We start from the raw sequence: 19,625 nt of genomic DNA on the forward strand, positions 1-19,625 counted from the left end.
TTAAAAACACAGACATTTTTATTGCTTTCTGCTCATAAAACCATGATGGTTAGAAAATCTGAAACATCAGAGCATTTCAAAAGTAAACAGTAAACACTTTTTTTTTTTCATCTTTGAGAACAACTCTAAAGACTTTTTGTCTCAACTGTATCACATTCAACATGTTTAACACCTGTTAAAAATCCTAAGAGTAATGACGTTAAATGTGAAGTATAGATCCCAGAATGCCCATAAATAATGGTATAAACAGCACATTATAAACTTTGTGTTCCCAAAAAATAACAAAAGAAAATTCCCAGAAAAAGTGAAATGAGTAAACCTCAGAGTGCTCAATATATAATATATATAATAAACTAACCAGAGGGAGAGAACCTCACACAACACTGAGGCTGATGTTGGGGTTTGAGAGACACTGTCCTCTGCTGGTCAAGCCAACAGATAATAACCTGCTGATACAGCAGCAATGGGAAACGGTGACATAGGATCACCAACACATTGAGAATGATGAGATACAGCTGAGAAACGTGACAGAATTTAGGTTATTAAAGTATTAAAAACTGACACCAGAAAAGATTGCATGGATTGATAGTCACATTTGCTATTTGAAAATATTACGACACTATTTTAAGCTTTCGCCTGATGTCCAACAAAGACAAATGAGATGGAAAAAAAAAAAAAAAAAGACAATTCACAGAAAAGGAATAATAAGCAAACAGAAAATCTAGAAATTACTTTTGGTAAAGTTAAAAAGTGTGCTTTTTACTTCAAAAATATTGCACTTCCCCCACACAAATTCTTAATAATTCACAGTTTGATTGGTCTAAGGCAGAAGTTCCTCCTAGTGAGTGTCACATGGCATTCAAAGGTCTTGCATAAGACAAAGTAAAGCTTTCTTTTAAGTGTGTTTTTGTAAATCGTAGACTGGTTGTCAGTAAGCTTACCGTCACCTTCAAAAACTAAAAACCCTGCTCAATAATAAATCACCACAGAAAATGCTCTTAATCCTATGAGTACAGTCGGTTTATAAAAGAGCCCAAACACTCAGGCTACAACCTCACTCTCATATATTCCCTGTGTAACCTGAAGATCCACAGACAAGGTACTCTGTGTCCTATTTGCTCCCAATAACAACTTCCTCTCATTTACTAACGTAACACTGGTGCAGACTGGGTCGCCAAACGCATGGAAGTAAGATTCCCAATCTTAAAATAGTGGTACAACCTAAGAGAGGAAAGCGTGGGGAAGCCACGAAGAAAGAGAGAGCACTCAATCGACCTGAAGCAGGAAGAGGAAATTATGTCACAGCGACAATGTAATATTTCAAAATAACTCTGCTGACTTTCACATGTGTCAACAGAGCAACGGCTATCCAACGTATCCTCTTTTCATAAGGCATCAGGTTGGCGGGGGGGGGGCGGGGGGGGGCTGCTCTGTTATTGGCCTCTATGGCAGAACTGCCAATATGGCTGTAATCCTTTTCCCCCTTGTTCCAGTCATAACCACAACTCAGCTAACTGCTTGTACCAGTACTTGTCTTTGCAGTCAAATAACTGCACAAATTTGGACCCTGATAAATTGGTCATTAAACCAGCTTTAAGCGGAGGTCCCACTGGACAGACGCAGACAGACTCGTCACCTTCTCCAGTCTCTTCACGCGGAGCGACCTGACCTATGTACCAACTGGCAAATGGATGATCTGCAAATGCATTTAATCCAATAGGTGCACATTTGAAGAGGCTCAGTTTCTAAAGGTTAGGGATGGCAGTGGTGAGGAGGAGAAGTCACTGGATTTTAGAAAGTCCACTGGCCAGGAGGAGTCTGAAGGGGACGGTGGAGCGTGACACAGTTAAAGGCAGTCTATGGAGACCTGCAAAAACAGAGAGAGAAAATAACATCAAACACAATCACAAGGTGGAGCACTAAACTTGCAACCTAAGAAAAATTGTGATTTAGGTGAAATGAAAGTCTATTAATCACAGAACAAAAGTAAGTTGGGAGGCAATGGGAAAGTGCAAGAGAGCTGCCATGGTGCAGAGATGCTATCTGTACTGTGAGGAAGGGGATTGCGTGTATGCGTGTGTGCGCTTGGCGTGTCCGTGCTCCGAGCGCTTGTTTGTGTTGGGTGGAGGGCTAGAGGGTGTGTGTGTGCTGCGAGGGGTCTGGGGCGGTGTGCCTTAAAGTCCCCAAGGGGACCTGACTCTCCTCTTGTCCCTTTACACTTTCCTGAAAGAATTGTATTCTTTCTATCTGAGGAAGAGAGACCAGCCCACTGGGAAATGGGGCCAAAGGTAGGAAGACGTATGACACAGCTATCCAAGTTCAACAAATCTCAGCTCAACACAGTCCCACTGATATATGGATACAAAGTACTTTCATTGGCTTTACAAATTCAAAATGGAAGTAGACTGACCAAAGGCACGGATGAGCTCTCTCTGAACTGCCCAGGTGACCGTCTTGATCAGGGAGGCAGAGGTGAGACCAGCAAACAGCATGTTGTACAGGAAGACAATGTAAAAGTTCCCGAGCCAGTTGTACCGACCGAAGTCTCCCAGTAGATCGAAGCGGGTGATCCCTAACACAATGGAGGCCAAGGAAAATGTTCCACATGTGAACCAGTTGTTCAAGCTGAGCCTCACCTGCAGCTACAGTATGCATGGCATACAAATGCCATCTTGTGGGCATTTCTAAAACTACAAGTAAAATGTGGAGTCACTCTTGATATTTCATACTAAATGTTGTGTCCCAATTCCATACATAGAAATTGTACACAATGTGCTATATAATAATGCCAAAGCTTACTCTTAGTTACAATACAGTTCTAATGCAAGAAATCTATGGGACATAAAAAAGGGAGACAATTTCCCCCAAAATTTAATTCTTGTTTTTATGTTTTCCATGATCTTTTTTTGAACTGTCACACCAGCATTTACACTTTGGACAATATTTTGCAGCTGTGTGTAGCTTACTACTTTCTTTTGTGAACTGCATTGTGGGAAAGTAACACCACACTCAAAAATCAAGCATTTTCTAAAGTAAACTTAATGTTGTTACTTTTCTACTGTGAGCACACCACATATTCAAAACCTGCTTCATATTCGAGCATAGAATGGAACTGGGATAAATATTGCATTTGTCATTAATGCTCTGTTCTTACCGAGTGTGCGTGAAAAGACTGGTAGTGCAGAGCTCAGGATAAGCAGTGACACACAGTTTGCAATTATCTGAAAGAAACAGAAATTTAGAGGTTACTACAAGGTGTAAACACAGCACATCACTAGTTTCTCATTGTATCTCACTGTGAGATTAGATACACGTTAAGGTTAGCAGCTAGGTACCTGTGTGAGGTTTGTGTCCTGTGCTCGAGGCAGGAGGCTAGTGAAGAGAGGAGAACTATAAAAACCCACCACTGAGGATACCATAAGGTAGCTGACAAATCTTTTTAAGGACAACACTGGAAAGATGAGTAATACACTCACACAGATAGTAAACAGCATTCAGAAAGTACATCAATGTTTTTTTAATGTATGAATGTTACAGCATGAGTCAACATCACACACATTGGTCAGACATGAATGACAGTCTGTTGGTGAGTCACAGCCAAATCAACATCACTGCTTAACGTCTGTGTGCACACACTCATGTTTGAATGGGATGAAAGGATACAGGATGAGGACTACTTGAACTGCAGCGCCAAGTGAGCCGAACATAGAGAAGGAGGCCATTCCCAGGTGAGGGTCCTAAAACACACACAAAAATGACAATCATGAGTCTGTGCAGATAACTAGCGGTTGAAATGTTGAAAATTTCTCTCTGAGAAAATCCTCACCTCCATTCCTCTGGGCATAGCGGTCTCATCCAGGAGCAACTCCAACACATTGAAACAGACCATCAGGACACACATCACCTGAAGAAACATAAACAGCAACTGATCATCATCTGTGTCAATGAATGATAGTTAAAGCAGATTGATGTGATTTAATCGACAAATAAGTGTGTACCGTGAGTGCGAGGAGCATGAGCATGGCCAGTGGATAGCCCAAGTTTCGCTGCCACGGGGACGCTTTCCTACGCATCTCTGCGGGGAAAACAAAAAGAAAAAAGCAGCAACAGCCAATGAGTGACAGCAACAAATGACTGTGCAATGTAATCACTGTGGGAGAAACCCCACAGAGAGCAGTCTGTTCAGTCAGTCTCACCCAGTGCGATCCGCTTGCTCCGGACCGTTTGGTACTCTTTTTTCATCGCCTCCATGTTCAGCTTGACCCAGCATGACGTACTGCCGCCTTCAATCAGACAACAGTAGAGACAAAAAGTCAATCAGTCAGCTTTACACTGAATCATCAGAAAACAGCAGAGGAGTGTGTTCATGGTGACCCTCTTACAGTTCAGTTTCCTCGAGAGTGAGTCTTCCTCAAATGTGGTGCAGCTCAGAGTGTCTTCTACATCTTCAAATAACTGAAGAGAATAATAAACGGACCAATTAGGAAATTACAGTTCACAGACAGAGACATGGAATGGAATCCTGCTAATTATGATGATCCCCTGACTTTTCCTCTAGTGCCACCCCGAGGATGAAACTGTGGTTTTACTTGAAATGTCTTGACAACTACCTGTCATAAACTTGACCATCATCAGGTCAAAACTTTTGTCCAATCCTTTTATATGACTAAACAGAGGACCAATATCCTCAGATGTAGTTAATCTTTAGTACCAATTAGCTAATGTTTGCATATTAACATGCTAACCTAAAAATGTGTCCCATGTACTACATACTAGTTGTCATAGTATAATATTTTAGCACTTAGAATAAAATACACACCTAATAGTATAGAATGGTTGTCAAACTTTGTAAAGAGACCATCAATTAAACTTCACAAAGAGACATCAAAATGTCTTTCCTGAGAGTTAATACTTTTTTTCTCAGCATATTTTGGAGCTGTTTCACCACCACCCACAGTTCATTTAAATTTTTTCCAGCAGTGAGTGGCTCATCCATTTCCTTTGTGAAATGCACTGGGGGAGAATAGTGTGCATCAACAGCATGCTCAAAAATCAGCTATATTTAGTATGCATACTGTCTGTTTTGAGTATACTTCATTTGGTTACTTTCTAGTGTGAGCACAGTTTGTATTGAAATCCTGCTTAGAATCACTGTATGCAGTATGGATTTTGGACATGGTGTGTTCACATTTAGTGCAGACTAACAAAGCATGGCTGAAACACTTTCAGGTTTTTTTGTTTTTTTTTTCCTTACTCTAGATATTAGGTCAGTGACTCACCCGTGGTTTGACCAGTAGGCTGCCAGTTACACTGAACATTCGGGACAACCCAAAGGGAGTGCACACTGAGGAGAGAAACACATAGATCATGATATGAAGGTGTTCATACACTACACTACAGTTTTACTGCTCACAGAATTATGATTTACATGTACTTACACAAAAGCAGCAACACTCCAAACAGAGATATGCCTGAGTACAGGTATGGAAGGTAATACTCCCACAGGTCTAAAATCCAGAGAGGGAGAGTAGAAGAAACAATATCAAAAACAGTCAACCCCATTGTCACGGAAGGATCTTCAGGTATGATGCAGGTGACTCACCGTAGAGGCTCTTCCTGGCTATGTTGTCATGGAGGAGGGCTGATGCCACCCACACAATGCCCAGCACAAGCAGTGCCAGGAGCAACAGCAGCACAACTGCCTCATATACTCGTGCCATTACCCCCTACACGCACAAAACAAATACTCTGTTATTAACAGGCTCAAATACAAATGTTGTCAATTTACAGTTAAGTCTTTCTTAAGCAGTGTCTAGAGCCGCCATTTGTGAGGGAATGCCAAAACATGTACCTTTTTGGACCCTGCAAATCCCTCAGACTCCGTGAAGAAGTAGGCAAAGGGCATGAGGAAGACCAGAGACAAATTGGAGAAAAGGAAAACTAGGTTCCACAAACCTGACAAGAGGAGGAGAGATTTTCTAAATGTTAGTTTTCAGCACAACGATTCATCAGGGTTAGAAATTGCAGTGAAACATTTCAGCAATACCACTGCAAACCACCATGAGGCATCCTAGCAAAGAGTGTGACATGATAGTCACTCATGCAAATACACAAGAATGTCTAAAGGAATGAAATGATGTGAGTGATTATGTTATCCAATTACCATCAAATGAAACAACACTGCATGCCTGCTTTTTGGGCTTCCTAAGTATTTCCTTTACCTCTTCGTTGGTAAATTTAAAAAAAACAAAACAATGTCAGTCAGTTGGAACTGGAGCCCGACTAGACCAGTTGGACCATTTTTTCAAACCCTATCAATGCAGTCAGTAAGGTCACAGCCCCTCTATCCATAATAATGATCCATTTCAGTTTGAACACAGGCCTGTGTAGTATTGATTTGGAGGTTGTTACCAGTGATCCTCATTAAAATGGATTCAATTTCAAACAGTAATGACCTCTCAGATTGTCAACTGGTAAAAACAATAGGAAGTACCGTGGATGAGAGATCCATTGAGCCACTGCATGTAGTAGCTTTGTGGGAAGGTGAGCAGCACCTCATTGGACAAAATGGAGATGGGGAGAAGGAGTACAGCACACACGGCAACAGAGAGGGTGAACGTACACAACCACAGCCTGGAGAGAAGGAGAAAGACAGGCCATCAGTGAAGTCACATGTGTGTTTGTGTTCAGCCTCAGAATAACATCACTATCAAGGTGAAAGGCTAGGATGACCGGGGATAAGCTAATACAGTGACAGCGTGTAGGGACAAAGGGCAGAGTGACACTGAAGTGCTTCAATGCCAACCAACAAACCATATAAACTGCCACTAGACATCACGTTGACTGAGGTATCTGCTCAATCATTCACACTGACGCTAATCAAAGTGACTGAGAACAGATTGCTGTGGGTCAGTTAATCATTACAGGTTTTCACTTACGCAATTTTGTTGACGGTGGCATCTTCAATATCATCTAAAAGAGAGCAGAGACACAAGGAGGATTACATCTATTATAAAACAGATTCCAACTTGCTAATTTAAACCATTTATTTGATTGCACATCTATGTTTAAACAACAGCAAGTTGCCACACACGCATAAACAACTTCTTTTCAATAACGTCTGTAGCTGAGAAAGTCTTAAACACAGATCATTCAAAGTGCAATCAGATAAAGTGTTGAAATGTTAATAGATAGCTTCTAGTCTGTGTCAATAAAAAGGTAAAAACCTGTCTGTGTGCTGTATAGGTATATAGGGGGAACACTGTAATAGAAGAACTCTATATGAGGGAAAAAAGCAAAGCCTCAGAGTGAGGAGTGAGTGGAGGAAGAGCGTGTTAGGAACATTTTGTACAAGCAAAAACCAGAGTCCCTAGTTAAAAACTGGATTACATACACAGAAGAACTGCAAAAATGGAGCATTGGAAATTCCAAAAGGGACCCATCTGTAAATGTTATTGTATGCCCAAAACCCTCTATAAAGGCTCTGCTATAGATTTCTAAAACTATATTGATAAGAGTAGTTAAGCGATGTACACCACAGTGCGTGAACTTTCTTCCAATGCAAATGTTGCCACAGCTGTTTAATAATGAGGTAAAGCCTGAGGAGCAAAAACCAGTTCTTAGCATCTTAATGTCAAAAACAACTCTGTAGCGTGGTATTGCACAATCGTAACATAGCTGCGAGGCACAACTGTTCTGTTGTTGTTGATGCATAGACAGTTACAGTTACAGCAGTGGGCTAATGCATAGCAGATTTCCAACCAAAAAAAAAAAAAAAAAAAGAGAGAGAGCGAGAGAAAGAAAAACTGAGCTGGCCATGTCCTACCCAGCCCAGCCACAGCAGAGCAGGGACCTGGCTAGTTGGACACCCTACATCTGCTTCTAATAGTGGCAAGTTATTGGATTTATTATGTAACTGCAGCCCAGTCACACTGCAGAAAGTTAAACATTTTTTTAGTTTTAATGACAGAGAACAAATTGTAGATTCAAGTACATGAGAAATGTTCCATTGCAATGCAAATCGTTGTTTTTAAGCTACAGTTAATAATCATCACTGTGTTGACCAAAACATATTTTTCTACAGTCTGTGAAAAATGAAAGCCAGTGACTCAAGAGTGAAATTAAGCAGATCCTTAAGCTAGTTTCATAATGTTGGTTGTACTGTATATGATTGTTGACGAGTCGTTTTCTTTTTATTTTTGTCTGAGTAGAGGGGCTTTAAACTACAACACTGTTTATCTTGCAGCAACATTCTTCACGACCCCTCCACCTTCCTGAACCACAGGGACACTGCTTGTAAGAGGTGGGTACATGTTACATAACATGCCTCCTTTACCTCTAGACTACTCTAGCCAAAGACCAGAGCTTTGGGTTGAAACATGCTGTCCTAGTAGTGTGTAAACCTCAGCTATATTTACATGTATACAGACATGGAAAACGGCTGTTATTCAAATGTTAAAATATCTACATCTACATTTCTAGAAACAATTAAGAAATCTATGCAGAAAAAATGAGTAAAGTTTGTGAAATTGGCAATTTTCAATTTATTGTTTGTCTGAGAATTGTCAAGCTTTCCAATGCACCTTAAAGTAAGGCTAGAAAAGGAGCCCTGCTGTTCCCTTACCCACCACCAAGTATAAATTAGAGACCCTTTACTCACAACAGAAAAGGTTGTTTCTGAATAACACCTGTGCTTGGTTGAAAAGTGGGGCCTACATAGTCTCTGGGAAAAAGAATTCCAAAACGCTAATGTAATCAGCATGCTTGTCAACACCATCAATTCCCCTCCCGGCAATTCTTCATAAGCCTCTGATGGAAATCTTTCTCACAGTGCAGTTTTTGTGTGGTATGCCTATAAAAATCCAGGAACAGAGTGACTTTAAAACTCACCTGTGACAAACTCGGCCGTCTTCTTGAAGTGGGTAAGTATGAGGTAGGACACTATGTAAAGGCATGTAAACAGGAGCACACAGATCTGCAGAAGAGACAGAAAGGAATTTTATTTGTATCATTTTCACTTTGCATGCTTAGAGAACATGGCCTAAAAGGACAGTGCTATTTCTTGTTTTGCTTATTTTACAGTCTTGTAAAGAAACTGTCGTGTTCCGTCCAATACTACTGACAAGCAACACATGTTTATAAAGATTGGTCCATTTTTTTTGTATATTTTGATAAGTCTTAGAAGCGGGGGTGGAGAGGAAGCACAGATACCAAAAACATCTGGAAGAGACAGAAAAGATGTAGGGAGAGCAGAGGAAATGGTGAGTGTAGGGTCACGGCTACTACAGAGTTTTTCCTCCTTGAATCTTCTTTTACGCTTTATTCTGATAAACAGCAAGAAGTGAGCAAAACAGGCTATATTTGCTGCAAATGCCCAACGATGTTCCCCATTTTGCCAACGCCAAGAGAGACAGATGGAGTCTGAAGATTACCACTGTATTCCAACAAGGAGAGCGAAATGCTTGACAGTGATAAATTAAGAAGGATTAAGGGGAGTGAAAGAAAGAGGGGTTAATACCAGAGACAGATAGCCCCCATACTGCCTGTCAAGATCGCTGTCTGACATTACACTAAATCTACCAACAAATTTAGGCTAAACCTAAATTCATTGAGCAATCTGTTGTCTGGCAAAGCTCTCAACATTTCACCACAACAGCTGAGGCAAATCACTTGTTTGACCATTATACAAAACATTAAAGGACAGTTAAGAACCACTTCTTAGTAAAAACGTATCTGCACATCTTTCAAATTAACTCTAGTTCTGCCCACCTAATGCAGCAGAAAGGACAGTCTGCAAACACCCAGCTGCTGCTCAGACACACACTCAAATGTATGTCCAAATATGTCTCAATTGTGTGGACCTGTCTAGAGAAAAAAGTGACTTTGTCACAGCAAACAAATTGATTTTTTTTTTTTTACTCTTCCCTTAGGCACTAAGAACAGGAAGGTTCCTTGGAACAGTGGAAATTAAAACTAACCATGTGAATGTTCTGGCCTGACAGCTATCCCACTCAAGTGCCTCTCTTAGCAAAACAACCTCAACCTTTGCTCCTTTCAACATTTTGAACAAAATACAAAACAAGACTAAAAGTCTACAGTCACAATTGCTGCCTGATGAGGTTGTCATGTTCATTTAACCCGAGAAAACAAAGTTGTTCCATAGGTAAAAATTAGCAAGACAAATTTACTATTCCATCACAACCCCACTGGACAAGAAAATGTAAATAAAAATGTGGATACTTGCAATGCATACCCATGGGGGAGGGTTGCCATCACTACCTGATGTGAATGCACCTCTAACATGCTAGCATGGTATGTTAGAATCAATACATCAGAGGCAGGACAGGAAGTCAGTCACTGTTAAAGAACAACGTGTCATGAACAACTGGAGATTTTTCTCTGTTGGCAGTGTTGGATCATACAATTAACATTAATTCCTTGGAGCCAAGTATGTCTAATAAATGTCACATCAATCCGTTCAACAGCGAAGACACAGTCATCAAAGTGTTGGACTGGCAGATGAATGAGCTGATGTTGCCATACCACAGGCATTAATCAAAACATGGCAGCTCAGAGGGAGCGCAGTATGGGTGGCAGGATGTCAACGTTTGTCCCCAAGGCAACAACAACAACAAACAAAGAGAGAGCGGCTTTCAGAAATGTGACAACATGCTTACGGGTGTAAAACCTGTTTCTTAAAAGGATGTCAACTAAACACAATGAGCTCCTTGGAAAGAAAGAAAGTTAGAAATTGAATGAGTCCTCTTTAATCATCAGGTTTCTATGAATGACCATTAAAAAGTCCACAGCTGAACAGTAGAGGTCTACATCAAAACCATTCATGATGAGACAGTGTGCGTTAACATCAGTGTTTCTATTGCTCTAAATTCATAACAAAGAGTATTTTGTAATGGGTCACTGGGACATATGGACCAGTATCAAACAGGGCTGGGGTGTGGGCATGCACCCTCCTCATGTGATTCCAGGAGGTGCAAGATGTTGACCCACTTTAGAACAAAGACAAAACCTTGTAGAAGAAAATACCAAAAACACACAAGTGGTTCTTTCATTTGCACATATCAGTGTTAACAAATACACTTAACTAAAACTAATGAAGTCTAATACAACAGTCCTGCAATGAATCCTACAGTGTTTTAGAAATTTGTTGGTTCAGCTTTATGATCATATAATTGTTCTGTAGCACACAGAGAGAGGTGTTTCTGTTATTTAGTCTACCTTTATAGATATAAATGCAGTGGACAGAATAACAGAAACAGTATAGTGCAGTAACATTCGACAGCATCACAATCTACAGTCTCCAAAATGATCTTACACTAAACACCTGTCTACAACAGTTCCAACAAAAACTGAAAAGTATAACCTTTATGAAGGTGGGAGTTAGATTGAATTAATTTGGCTAGATGTGCATAAACTGGCAAATGAAGCAAAATTTTTTACAAGTCAAATTAATTGAACAGACCAAACAAACTTGCATCTTATTGTTATATATAGCTATAATCATGCTTTTCTCTTTCCAAACTAAATATAAAATTTCATCTGTTGAGAAATCCACAGCATTAATTGTGTAACTAACAATGGCCATTGCTAAAATACTAGCTGCATCATGCAAACAACAATGAACTGTGCATCTCAACTAATCAGCTCAGTCTGCAAAAATTGTTCAATAATGCAGCATTTGGCAAGGAGCTTTCTGTGCTTAATCCAACAGAAGGAGAGGCAGGAAAGCAGGTGAGAAATAGGTGGAGGGGCTGAATAACACTCTGTTAGTACATCCTGTTAGTCCACGTTTTTGGGGGCACGTGCTGACTGGCAGTGTTGAGAGCTGGCAGCACACAGGAGGCCACTGAGAAGAGAGTTTAAAGGAATTCAGCATCCAGAAGGACATCTTTGTGTTGAACACAAAGTCCCAGAGCTCAGTGTCCGCTAGGAGCATTTTAAAATTCACAGAGTCACCTAAACATCTTTGTGCTGCTTCAAGCAAAAAAACAAAAAACAAAAACAAAGCAATGGAGCTTAAATGTTTTCACATCTTGCCTAACCTTGTAAAAATTCAAAGGAGCAGGAGGTTGGCAGTGGTACAGCACGTCCTTGCGAAATGTCAAACAGACTCCCTTAGAGTGTGTTATTTGAGGGGCACCTCTTGACCGGCTATACACATTCAGGCAAGGATAGATTAGGCAAGACCTATTCAAGATTTGTTCAACAGCCAGAAATAACCTGTATGTTGCAGGGCGTTGCCATTCTTATCCAAAAAAGGTGGGAGGCTGCAGTTTGTTGTTTTGATGCATTTTACTGCAATGTGTCATCCAATATTTGGTTAGAGAAGCAACAACTCAAATACTAGTTAGGGAGGCTAGTTAAGTTGTTTAGAGGAGAAAATGAATGACAACAAGTGTGACAGTGTGTTGATTTTTCCTTCTACTACAAATCCATTACACCGACTCTCCCTAAAAACTAAACAAAACAAAGTAGGAAGCAGATCTGACCCAACACTGCCCGTTTTTCTGCCTTCTCTCAGAACTCCTACAAAAGTAATTCCACAAAACACACATGTGACTCTGGCACACTGTTTTTAGGGTGACTTGATATCTTAATATGTGCCAATGCTGGGTGTCCCATTTCACTACTGAAAGATCTTATCGTGACCTTTTATTCTGCCAAACATTGATCCTTCTTGATCCCTCCAGGCTCAGGGCGAGGGCTGTGGGTGTGTACTACTGGCTCTACTGTTTACACCATCTCATAGAGACATATTTTTTAAAAGTTACATTTGTCAAATTTGCCCCTAGGATGATTTACAGTATTGCATTAGCTCAGGTGAAGACAGACATGTGGTTGCTATGAAAGGGTTAGAGTTAGGCTTAGGGTTATTTTGCTTCATCAGCCATTTAAAGAACAACTGGTGGGCAAAACATGGCTAGTATATGAATTACAAGTCACACATATCCTTGGTGTAATTTCTTATGAAAACAAAGAACAATATCAAAGTCTTTTTAAGGATTTGAAAAAGAACACATGATTTGCAGGACCCTGCCACTAACTGTTGCTGCTGCAAGGCTGTCGACTAAAACCTGCATCAAGTCCGCATGCCACATGAATACTGCCTTTTTTTCTGCCAGTGAAGCACAAAATTTCACCATTCGTCTCAGCTTCACCAACATATATACTCAGTACTATTATTATGTAAATGAGCCCTTCTGTCTTCAGAGCACTGAGGTCACTGCAGTCAGCTCCTCTGGCCTCAAGGCCTTTGCAATATATACCCTGTGACTCTCATTTAGTATATGAATACACCATTTTAATGTCTGAACGGTTTTCAAATGCTACACAAGACCTTAAGCCAGATCAGTGTCTGGGTGCTCAGACAACAAAAAATCTCCCCTACATCCAAACAAGCACTGGTGTTGAGAATGTTTGCGGCTTATAGGTTTAGATCAGTTATCACCAATATCCTCTTTCAGAAGATGCCTGGCTACATGAGATGCTATTTATATATAAATATACAAATGTAACAGTAATGTTTTAATACACCTGACAGACATGTCAGGGTATCTAAGAACCTGTCTGTGACTGTATAAGATGCTTAATTGTAGCCTCTTATGTATTTGTGCCATCTGTAAACGTGACCATTGCTGTATCCATCTACAGTATTTATCCATCTAGTCTCGCAAAGTGTTGAGCCTTTATCAAATGGATGCTTCGCTGTATGAAATATTACAACTGGTACTTACACTGCTGCCACATATTGATCATTTTAAAATGAGATGATCAATGATAAGCTTTGGTCTAGAGCCATTAATAACCACAGATGCAGGGGCAGCAGGCCAGCCTGACGCAGCACTGTGAAGAGGTGGTAAGCTGGAGACTTGAGGCCAGCCAGTGGCTTAAGGAGGGGGTGTCGACTAATAGCATTAGGTCTTAAGGTGAAAGGGACAATGGCAAAACAAGGGCATTAGAATGAATATGTGCATTTTATATGTTGCTCATGTAAAGTCAATTCTACAAGTGACTACTCCATTTTAAATGTACACTTTAACTACAACTACCAAAAGCACCATTTCACAGGACTTCCTGAAGACTGCAAAAAAGACTTTGCTATTGTCCAGACGACATTATCGGTTCTAGCAGTTACACCTAATGTGGACAGACTGAAAAGTCACTAGTAACTTTAGTGTGGAAATATCTTAGCCTTCCCCTTGTAAAGAGAAATACAGAAATGGAGAAAAGCACTTTCGGCATTGTGGAGCCTAGTCAGTTTCAAAAGCATTTTAAATTGCCTCCAATTATTTTCCTTTTTATGTTTTTACAATTAAAAACAACAGAACTTTTGACCTGTTCTAGCACAAAAGGCACAAGTGGAACTAATAACAACACCGATGGCTCAGTCCCATGAAGTGTCCAGTACAATATCTGAGCCCTGGAACTGGGACACCCAAACATAATGCGGTCATTATTAATTAAAGGGATTAGTTACTTCTGTGGTTTTGCTGCTTTGACATGTAAATGTCTGCTTTGAAAAAAGGTATTTGGCTTCATTATTTCTTTTATTCTACCCTATTCTTTGTTGTTGCAAAGACTCAGCCTCCCTGGGGGGGAACACTAATCTTTGTATCATATAATTCATCCAAAACGCGCATCCGTTCTACAGCTGCACCATTTGTGCTTATCTGCACTCACATTACTGGTAAAATCTGAGTTTAAGAGTATTTTCTTATCTGTTTACAGTTGAGCAAACCAGGACAAATTGATAAAACAACCACTGATTCTAAAACATGCAGCAGAAAAGACAGTGTTTGACACTGTCCCTGCCCATATGGTATACTATATCGGAAGTATCTCCAATCTCTGGAAATGAGCTGCCTATAAGATCTGGTTGTACTTTTCACGGTTAAAGGTCAGTATCTATGTGCCCTGCTGTAACTGAACTGATCTCTTTGGCAAGTCTGAAGTTCAGCAGGGACTGTTAAGAGTTACACAAGACAGAGTCAAGTCACAGAGAGAGTGGGTAAAATGCATTATTAGTAAATATAGTAATGCATTATTAGTAAATATAGTAAACACAGAGAATGTAAGGCAGGGTGTTTCAACCCATGGCAAATAGATACGGGAGGATCTGAGACGAGACCCTAGTGGTTACAAACACAATGGAGGAGTTCCAGATGCTGAGTAGGATGTTCCTGTGCCACACCACTGTCTAACGACCAGCTGCATCCGTGCAATAATTAACGTCTGTACAGAAGTTCAGCAAACTGACAGAACAAGCGAACTTCAAACATTAAAGTGACCAAAAAGTCGCGTTAAACTTATTGTTACAGATTTACCGTTGTTCTCTGCTGAAATATACGACTTTTACGCCTTATATCTGAGAGTTGTGCAACCACCAAGTTATGCGAAACAAGAAGCTAAACAACGTGGCTTCCTTACAGTGATTAAGTAGCCGATGCTGTATTGTTCGCGGTGACGACCCTCATATGCATATTAACCGACAGTCCCATGAGCCCCCCAGCGAGCTTCACTTACTATCGTCTCCCGGACTCGGTTGTGGAAAAGTTGCTCTCTAACCGACACGTCGTCCGCTTCCATCCTCCGAAACCATTCCAGTCTCCTCTCAGGCTTAAAAGCGCTGGGGGGAAGGAGAGGTGGTTAAAAAGTTAAAAGACAGGGCATCTTCTCAGAAAAGCCGCGGGTGTGTGTGGCTGATTTAGCCCCAGCTGCATTTAAACGGCTCATCTGGCTCGCTGCTACGCTCGAGCCTTGATAAAAACTAAACAAGGAGGGGTCGTCCGGGCGTGGGCGGGGCTACGCAGATGGGAGGGAGCCTGGAGTGTCACAGGTAGCTGTCAATCATCATTACAGTAATTAATAACTCGGCGTCATCATATTTATGTCATTCATATCCAAAGGTGTGTGTAGCCTGAATGTTAAACATACCAGTGAGGCCAACATTAAGTATCCTAAGTGTTCATGGTATGCACTTAAGAATCTGCACGTGTGGCCTATTTCACAGCTATTGGTTCTACAATCAGTTACCAGTTTGCATTTGAAGTGAAAAGAAATACAATCCCTGTAGATATAATAGTTGCCTCTCTTTAAATGCTAGTTTTATCTCTTAAACTTAGAAAATTAAACAGTAAATGGGCGCCCTACTGAGTCTAACCCCCACCCTTTGGCAGACATCACAGCTTGCAAAGATATTTTTAGGTTGCCTTGCACACACACTTTTAAGATCTACCCACAGATCTTTCATTGATGCTCAAGTCAGGGGACTGTGAGGGCCTTTCCAAAAGCTTCAGTTTGTGTTTCCTGATGTAGGTCATGGTGGATTTTGGATCATTGTCCTCTTGTACAAGCCAGTCAGTTTCAGGCTTTTGACTGACTGGAGGACATTTGCATCCAGAATTTGACAATATCTAGTGGAAACAGTTCTTGACATTAGTTGGTAGTTGACAAAGGGAGAGTTACGAAGGGCTGACTTAGTACTACCAAACTTTTGCACATGAGAGAATTATTGTACTTTTTCTCAACTACATTTATATGCTGTGACAGATATAGTTCCCACTTACTTTGCATTCTTATAAAACTTACGATAACCATATGAAATATTGCAGTGTGTAACTTGAACTACCTGACACCTGATAAAATATTTAAAATTATCCTCAGTAATTACCCAGTATTATAATATGTGACAGTACAACACTGACTGGAGGGGCCATGTAATCTGTTTAATGTACTTTCAATTCATTACTTCAAGTGCATTTTCCCGATAATACTTAATATATAATATAATATTTTTAAGCAGAAATGTGAAAAGCAAGGATTTCAGTGACTTTCCCAACTTTTGTCAGGAATAGGTTTGAGAGTCATTGATTTATGACACATTTTTTGTCACATCTGGGAGTATAATTTAAGGTTTTAGTTTAGGAATCAAGGTTTTTAATTTGTTTAACACTGTTTGAAATCCACCATCCCCATAAGGTTTACAGAACACATAATGGCACCCTTACAAACACCCTTTCTAGACGTTTTCCTCACCTTATCAGTTAAGACAATCAAGGGACCTAAATGTTGAGGCACATCGTGTGTTGACGCCACAGCGTAATTTCATTGTCATGATCCAAAGTCCAACTGTTGCAACAACATGCAGCAACTTCAACTATGGAAAGGACTGGAAAGGAATTATCGGGATAAGGATTTGAAACTATGGGCTCAGTAAGTAACCTAATCTTTATTAGACAAAACCAAATATATCTTAAATGTTTAGAGAAGTAAATAATTGAAACATCAGTCTGTTGCACCTTTTCTAAGTGAGGATCACAGAGGAAGGTTAATGCCTACCATCTAAATTTCTGACTGTCTGTACAACATGTGATACGTGTTCTGTCAAAAAAAAAAAAAACACGTAATAACACAAACAGTTACAGCCTGCTATGTTTTGATCACGTAATCAGCTGAGTTAAAATGACAATGCATCATGAACTAAGATAAATCCCTCTTATATAATATATTATTTAACCAGTGAAGTGGATCGCAGAGATTAAAAATCCAGCTCAGTGTCCTGGCCAAGATACCAGCAGGACACAGATTACAGAGAAAACATAGCACAGCCTTGTACTAAAATGGGAAGATATTTAGAAAGTGATGTGAGCACATGGGATCAAGGGGTTTGATGTATTCAAAGATGTGTTTAAAAAATGTATAATGTAAATTTATACATCATTAATTCATGATAAACAATGTAATATTGCAGATTTATATTATATGTTGTTTAATTGTAATTTTGTCTTGTGTTGCTACATTGCAGGTACTCATGACTGATACTCACCTGAACAGAGACTGATCTACTGTGGCCACAGGATGGCAAAAAGTGTAATGCTGGCCTATGCCCTGTGGGCAGTAGGTGGACCTTTGGGCCTTCACCATTTATATTTAGGAAGAGACAGCCATGCTCTGTTATGGATGCTAACCCTGGGAGGGTTTGGGTTTGGCTGGGCCAGAGAGGTCATACGTATCCCTGCTTATGTTGGTGAGGCCAATCAAGATGCAGAGCGAGAGAGAAAGAGACGGCTCGCCATGGTCCCTCCGCCCGTAAGCCCCGTCAGATTTGCTGGTCAGGTGTGTGTTGGGATCTACTTTGGCACTGTAGCTCTGATAGGACTGAACTCCCTCAGTTTCTTCTACTTGATCGTTCTGCCTTTATGTGTGGGTGCCGGGGTACATCTGGTGTCCAGTGTTGGCCAACAGACATCTGACCTCCAAAAAACTTTGACTGCCTGTCTCATAACCTCCCCAGTGTTCTATGGCAGCACCTTGTCACCTCTCCCTATTAGCCTGGCAGCCAGTGTCACTGCTGCACAGCACCGCAGGTTTAAAACCCCACAGACGCCTCAGAGCACCGAGGAACTGGGTAACAATCTCTCAAATATGACAATATCATCTGATTTCCTTGTACACATTGACATTGACATTGCATATCTAAATTTTCATGACCATAACCTAACATTTTTTTTCCATCTTTTGTCCAGGTCCACGGCTTTACAGACTTGGACTAGCTTGGCTGGCCTTCTCTGCTCCGCTGGGTTACTGTATTTTCCATAACACCACAGCCACGCTGTACTATCTGTCTGACTGTGTAGCAGCACTGCTGGATATTTTCTGGTTTCTGCCTTGGCTCAGAAATGTGTTGGAGTACATTCTTTTAATGCCATACCGGATCCTGTGTGTTCTTACTGGAGGGGGGTACTATGAAGAGGCTTGGAGGAAGGTGCTGGAAACACTGCTCAAAGAGCACAGTGAGAGAGAGAAAGAGGCACTGCAGGTAAGCATTCACATATCTCTAAGAGGGTTATAAGGGATGAGTTAAGAGGTCTATAATTTATGTCAATCTATAGATTTCCAGTGAAGAAGCCTATTGCTATGGTGTAATAATCTGTTTATTTAATTATGTTGCAGATATTGTCACTGGAAGCGGAGGCCTCTCTTGAGGAAATAACTCGCAGCTACAGGGAGCTGGCCAAGACCTGGCATCCAGACCACAACCCCAGGAAAGATGCTGAGGCAATGTTTGTGAAGATCCAAGAGGCTTATGAGGTCCTTCTACGGCGGCACAAACCCCATCGATTCAAATAGCTGCCCCTTAATCCATCGCTGACTGGCCTGAATAGGTGCAAGGGCAAAGGGATGTGAGACTCTTTAATCCTCATCATTTTCTATTGTTCATGGAGCATAAATCCATAAATAAAGAGCATGCACAGGGACTTGCAGTGTGTGGACATTACCACCTGATAGAAACATACTTCCACGTAAGAGTAAGACAGCGTTTTAGCAGCTGTCTGATTGGTTACTTGGCAGAGTTTGCTGCCACCTTGTGGCACCACAGATGTATTATCACCATAAACTATTTCATCAAAACAATTTTACTTATATTTTAATGTCTGCTTGCTTGCTATTAAAAGCTGAACTAACACTGCCATGCAGAAATTCATCCGCATTTCACAGCGGGAATATTAAAATGATTTAGTAAACGGGGTAATGACTGTGTAATAAAGGTTTACTGACAGACGCCAAAGAGAAAGAGAAATTCTAACATAACCCGCCTTCTCCATTCT

At 40.6% G+C, this 19,625-nt stretch overlaps 2 protein-coding genes across 2 annotated transcripts; one reads left to right on the plus strand and one right to left on the minus strand.

Moving 5' to 3' along the window:
- lmbr1l (limb development membrane protein 1-like) lies at positions 1-15,789 on the minus strand. The gene is made up of 17 exons (XM_018666174.2): positions 15,541-15,789; positions 8,890-8,974; positions 6,939-6,972; positions 6,494-6,633; positions 5,852-5,955; positions 5,603-5,726; positions 5,439-5,507; positions 5,280-5,344; positions 4,383-4,455; positions 4,197-4,283; positions 3,999-4,075; positions 3,827-3,904; positions 3,664-3,737; positions 3,336-3,426; positions 3,155-3,221; positions 2,411-2,572; positions 1-1,867 (listed from the first exon to the last, which is right to left on the minus strand). Exons 1-17 carry the CDS (start codon positions 15,601-15,603, stop codon positions 1,782-1,784), a joined length of 1,479 nt encoding a protein of 492 aa, XP_018521690.1. The 5' UTR covers positions 15,604-15,789; the 3' UTR covers positions 1-1,781.
- A 1,300-nt stretch (positions 15,790-17,089) lies between these two features.
- dnajc22 (DnaJ (Hsp40) homolog, subfamily C, member 22) lies at positions 17,090-19,483 on the plus strand. Its single transcript, XM_018666161.2, has 4 exons — positions 17,090-17,229; positions 17,822-18,424; positions 18,543-18,835; positions 18,970-19,483. The coding sequence occupies exons 2-4, from the start codon at positions 17,875-17,877 to the stop codon at positions 19,144-19,146; spliced, it is 1,020 nt and encodes a 339-aa protein (XP_018521677.1). The 5' UTR covers positions 17,090-17,229; positions 17,822-17,874; the 3' UTR covers positions 19,147-19,483.
- Positions 19,484-19,625: the final 142 nt, after the last annotated feature.

Source organism: Lates calcarifer, linkage group LG6, assembly GCF_001640805.2.
Source record: "Lates calcarifer isolate ASB-BC8 linkage group LG6, TLL_Latcal_v3, whole genome shotgun sequence".
Lineage (NCBI taxonomy): Eukaryota > Metazoa > Chordata > Actinopteri > Centropomidae > Lates > Lates calcarifer.

What these genes read in the sequence shown, in the direction of transcription:
- lmbr1l (XM_018666174.2), bottom strand. Translation starts at nt 15,603, where the DNA reads ATGGAAGCGGACGACGTGTCGGTTAGAGAGCAACTTTTCCACAACCGA. An exon ending in CAATGGATCTCTCATCCACG is followed by an intron (nt 5,956 to 6,493) that starts GTACTTCCTATT and finishes TCCTCTTGTCAG; the next exon opens with GTTTGTGGAACCTAGTTTTC. An exon ending in ACTCTCGAGGAAACTGAACT is followed by an intron (nt 4,284 to 4,382) that starts GTAAGAGGGTCA and finishes GTCTGATTGAAG; the next exon opens with GCGGCAGTACGTCATGCTGG.
- dnajc22 (XM_018666161.2), top strand. Translation starts at nt 17,875, where the DNA reads ATGGCAAAAAGTGTAATGCTGGCCTATGCCCTGTGGGCAGTAGGTGGA. An exon ending in TCAGAGCACCGAGGAACTGG is followed by an intron (nt 18,425 to 18,542) that starts GTAACAATCTCT and finishes TCTTTTGTCCAG; the next exon opens with GTCCACGGCTTTACAGACTT. An exon ending in GAGAGAAAGAGGCACTGCAG is followed by an intron (nt 18,836 to 18,969) that starts GTAAGCATTCAC and finishes ATTATGTTGCAG; the next exon opens with ATATTGTCACTGGAAGCGGA.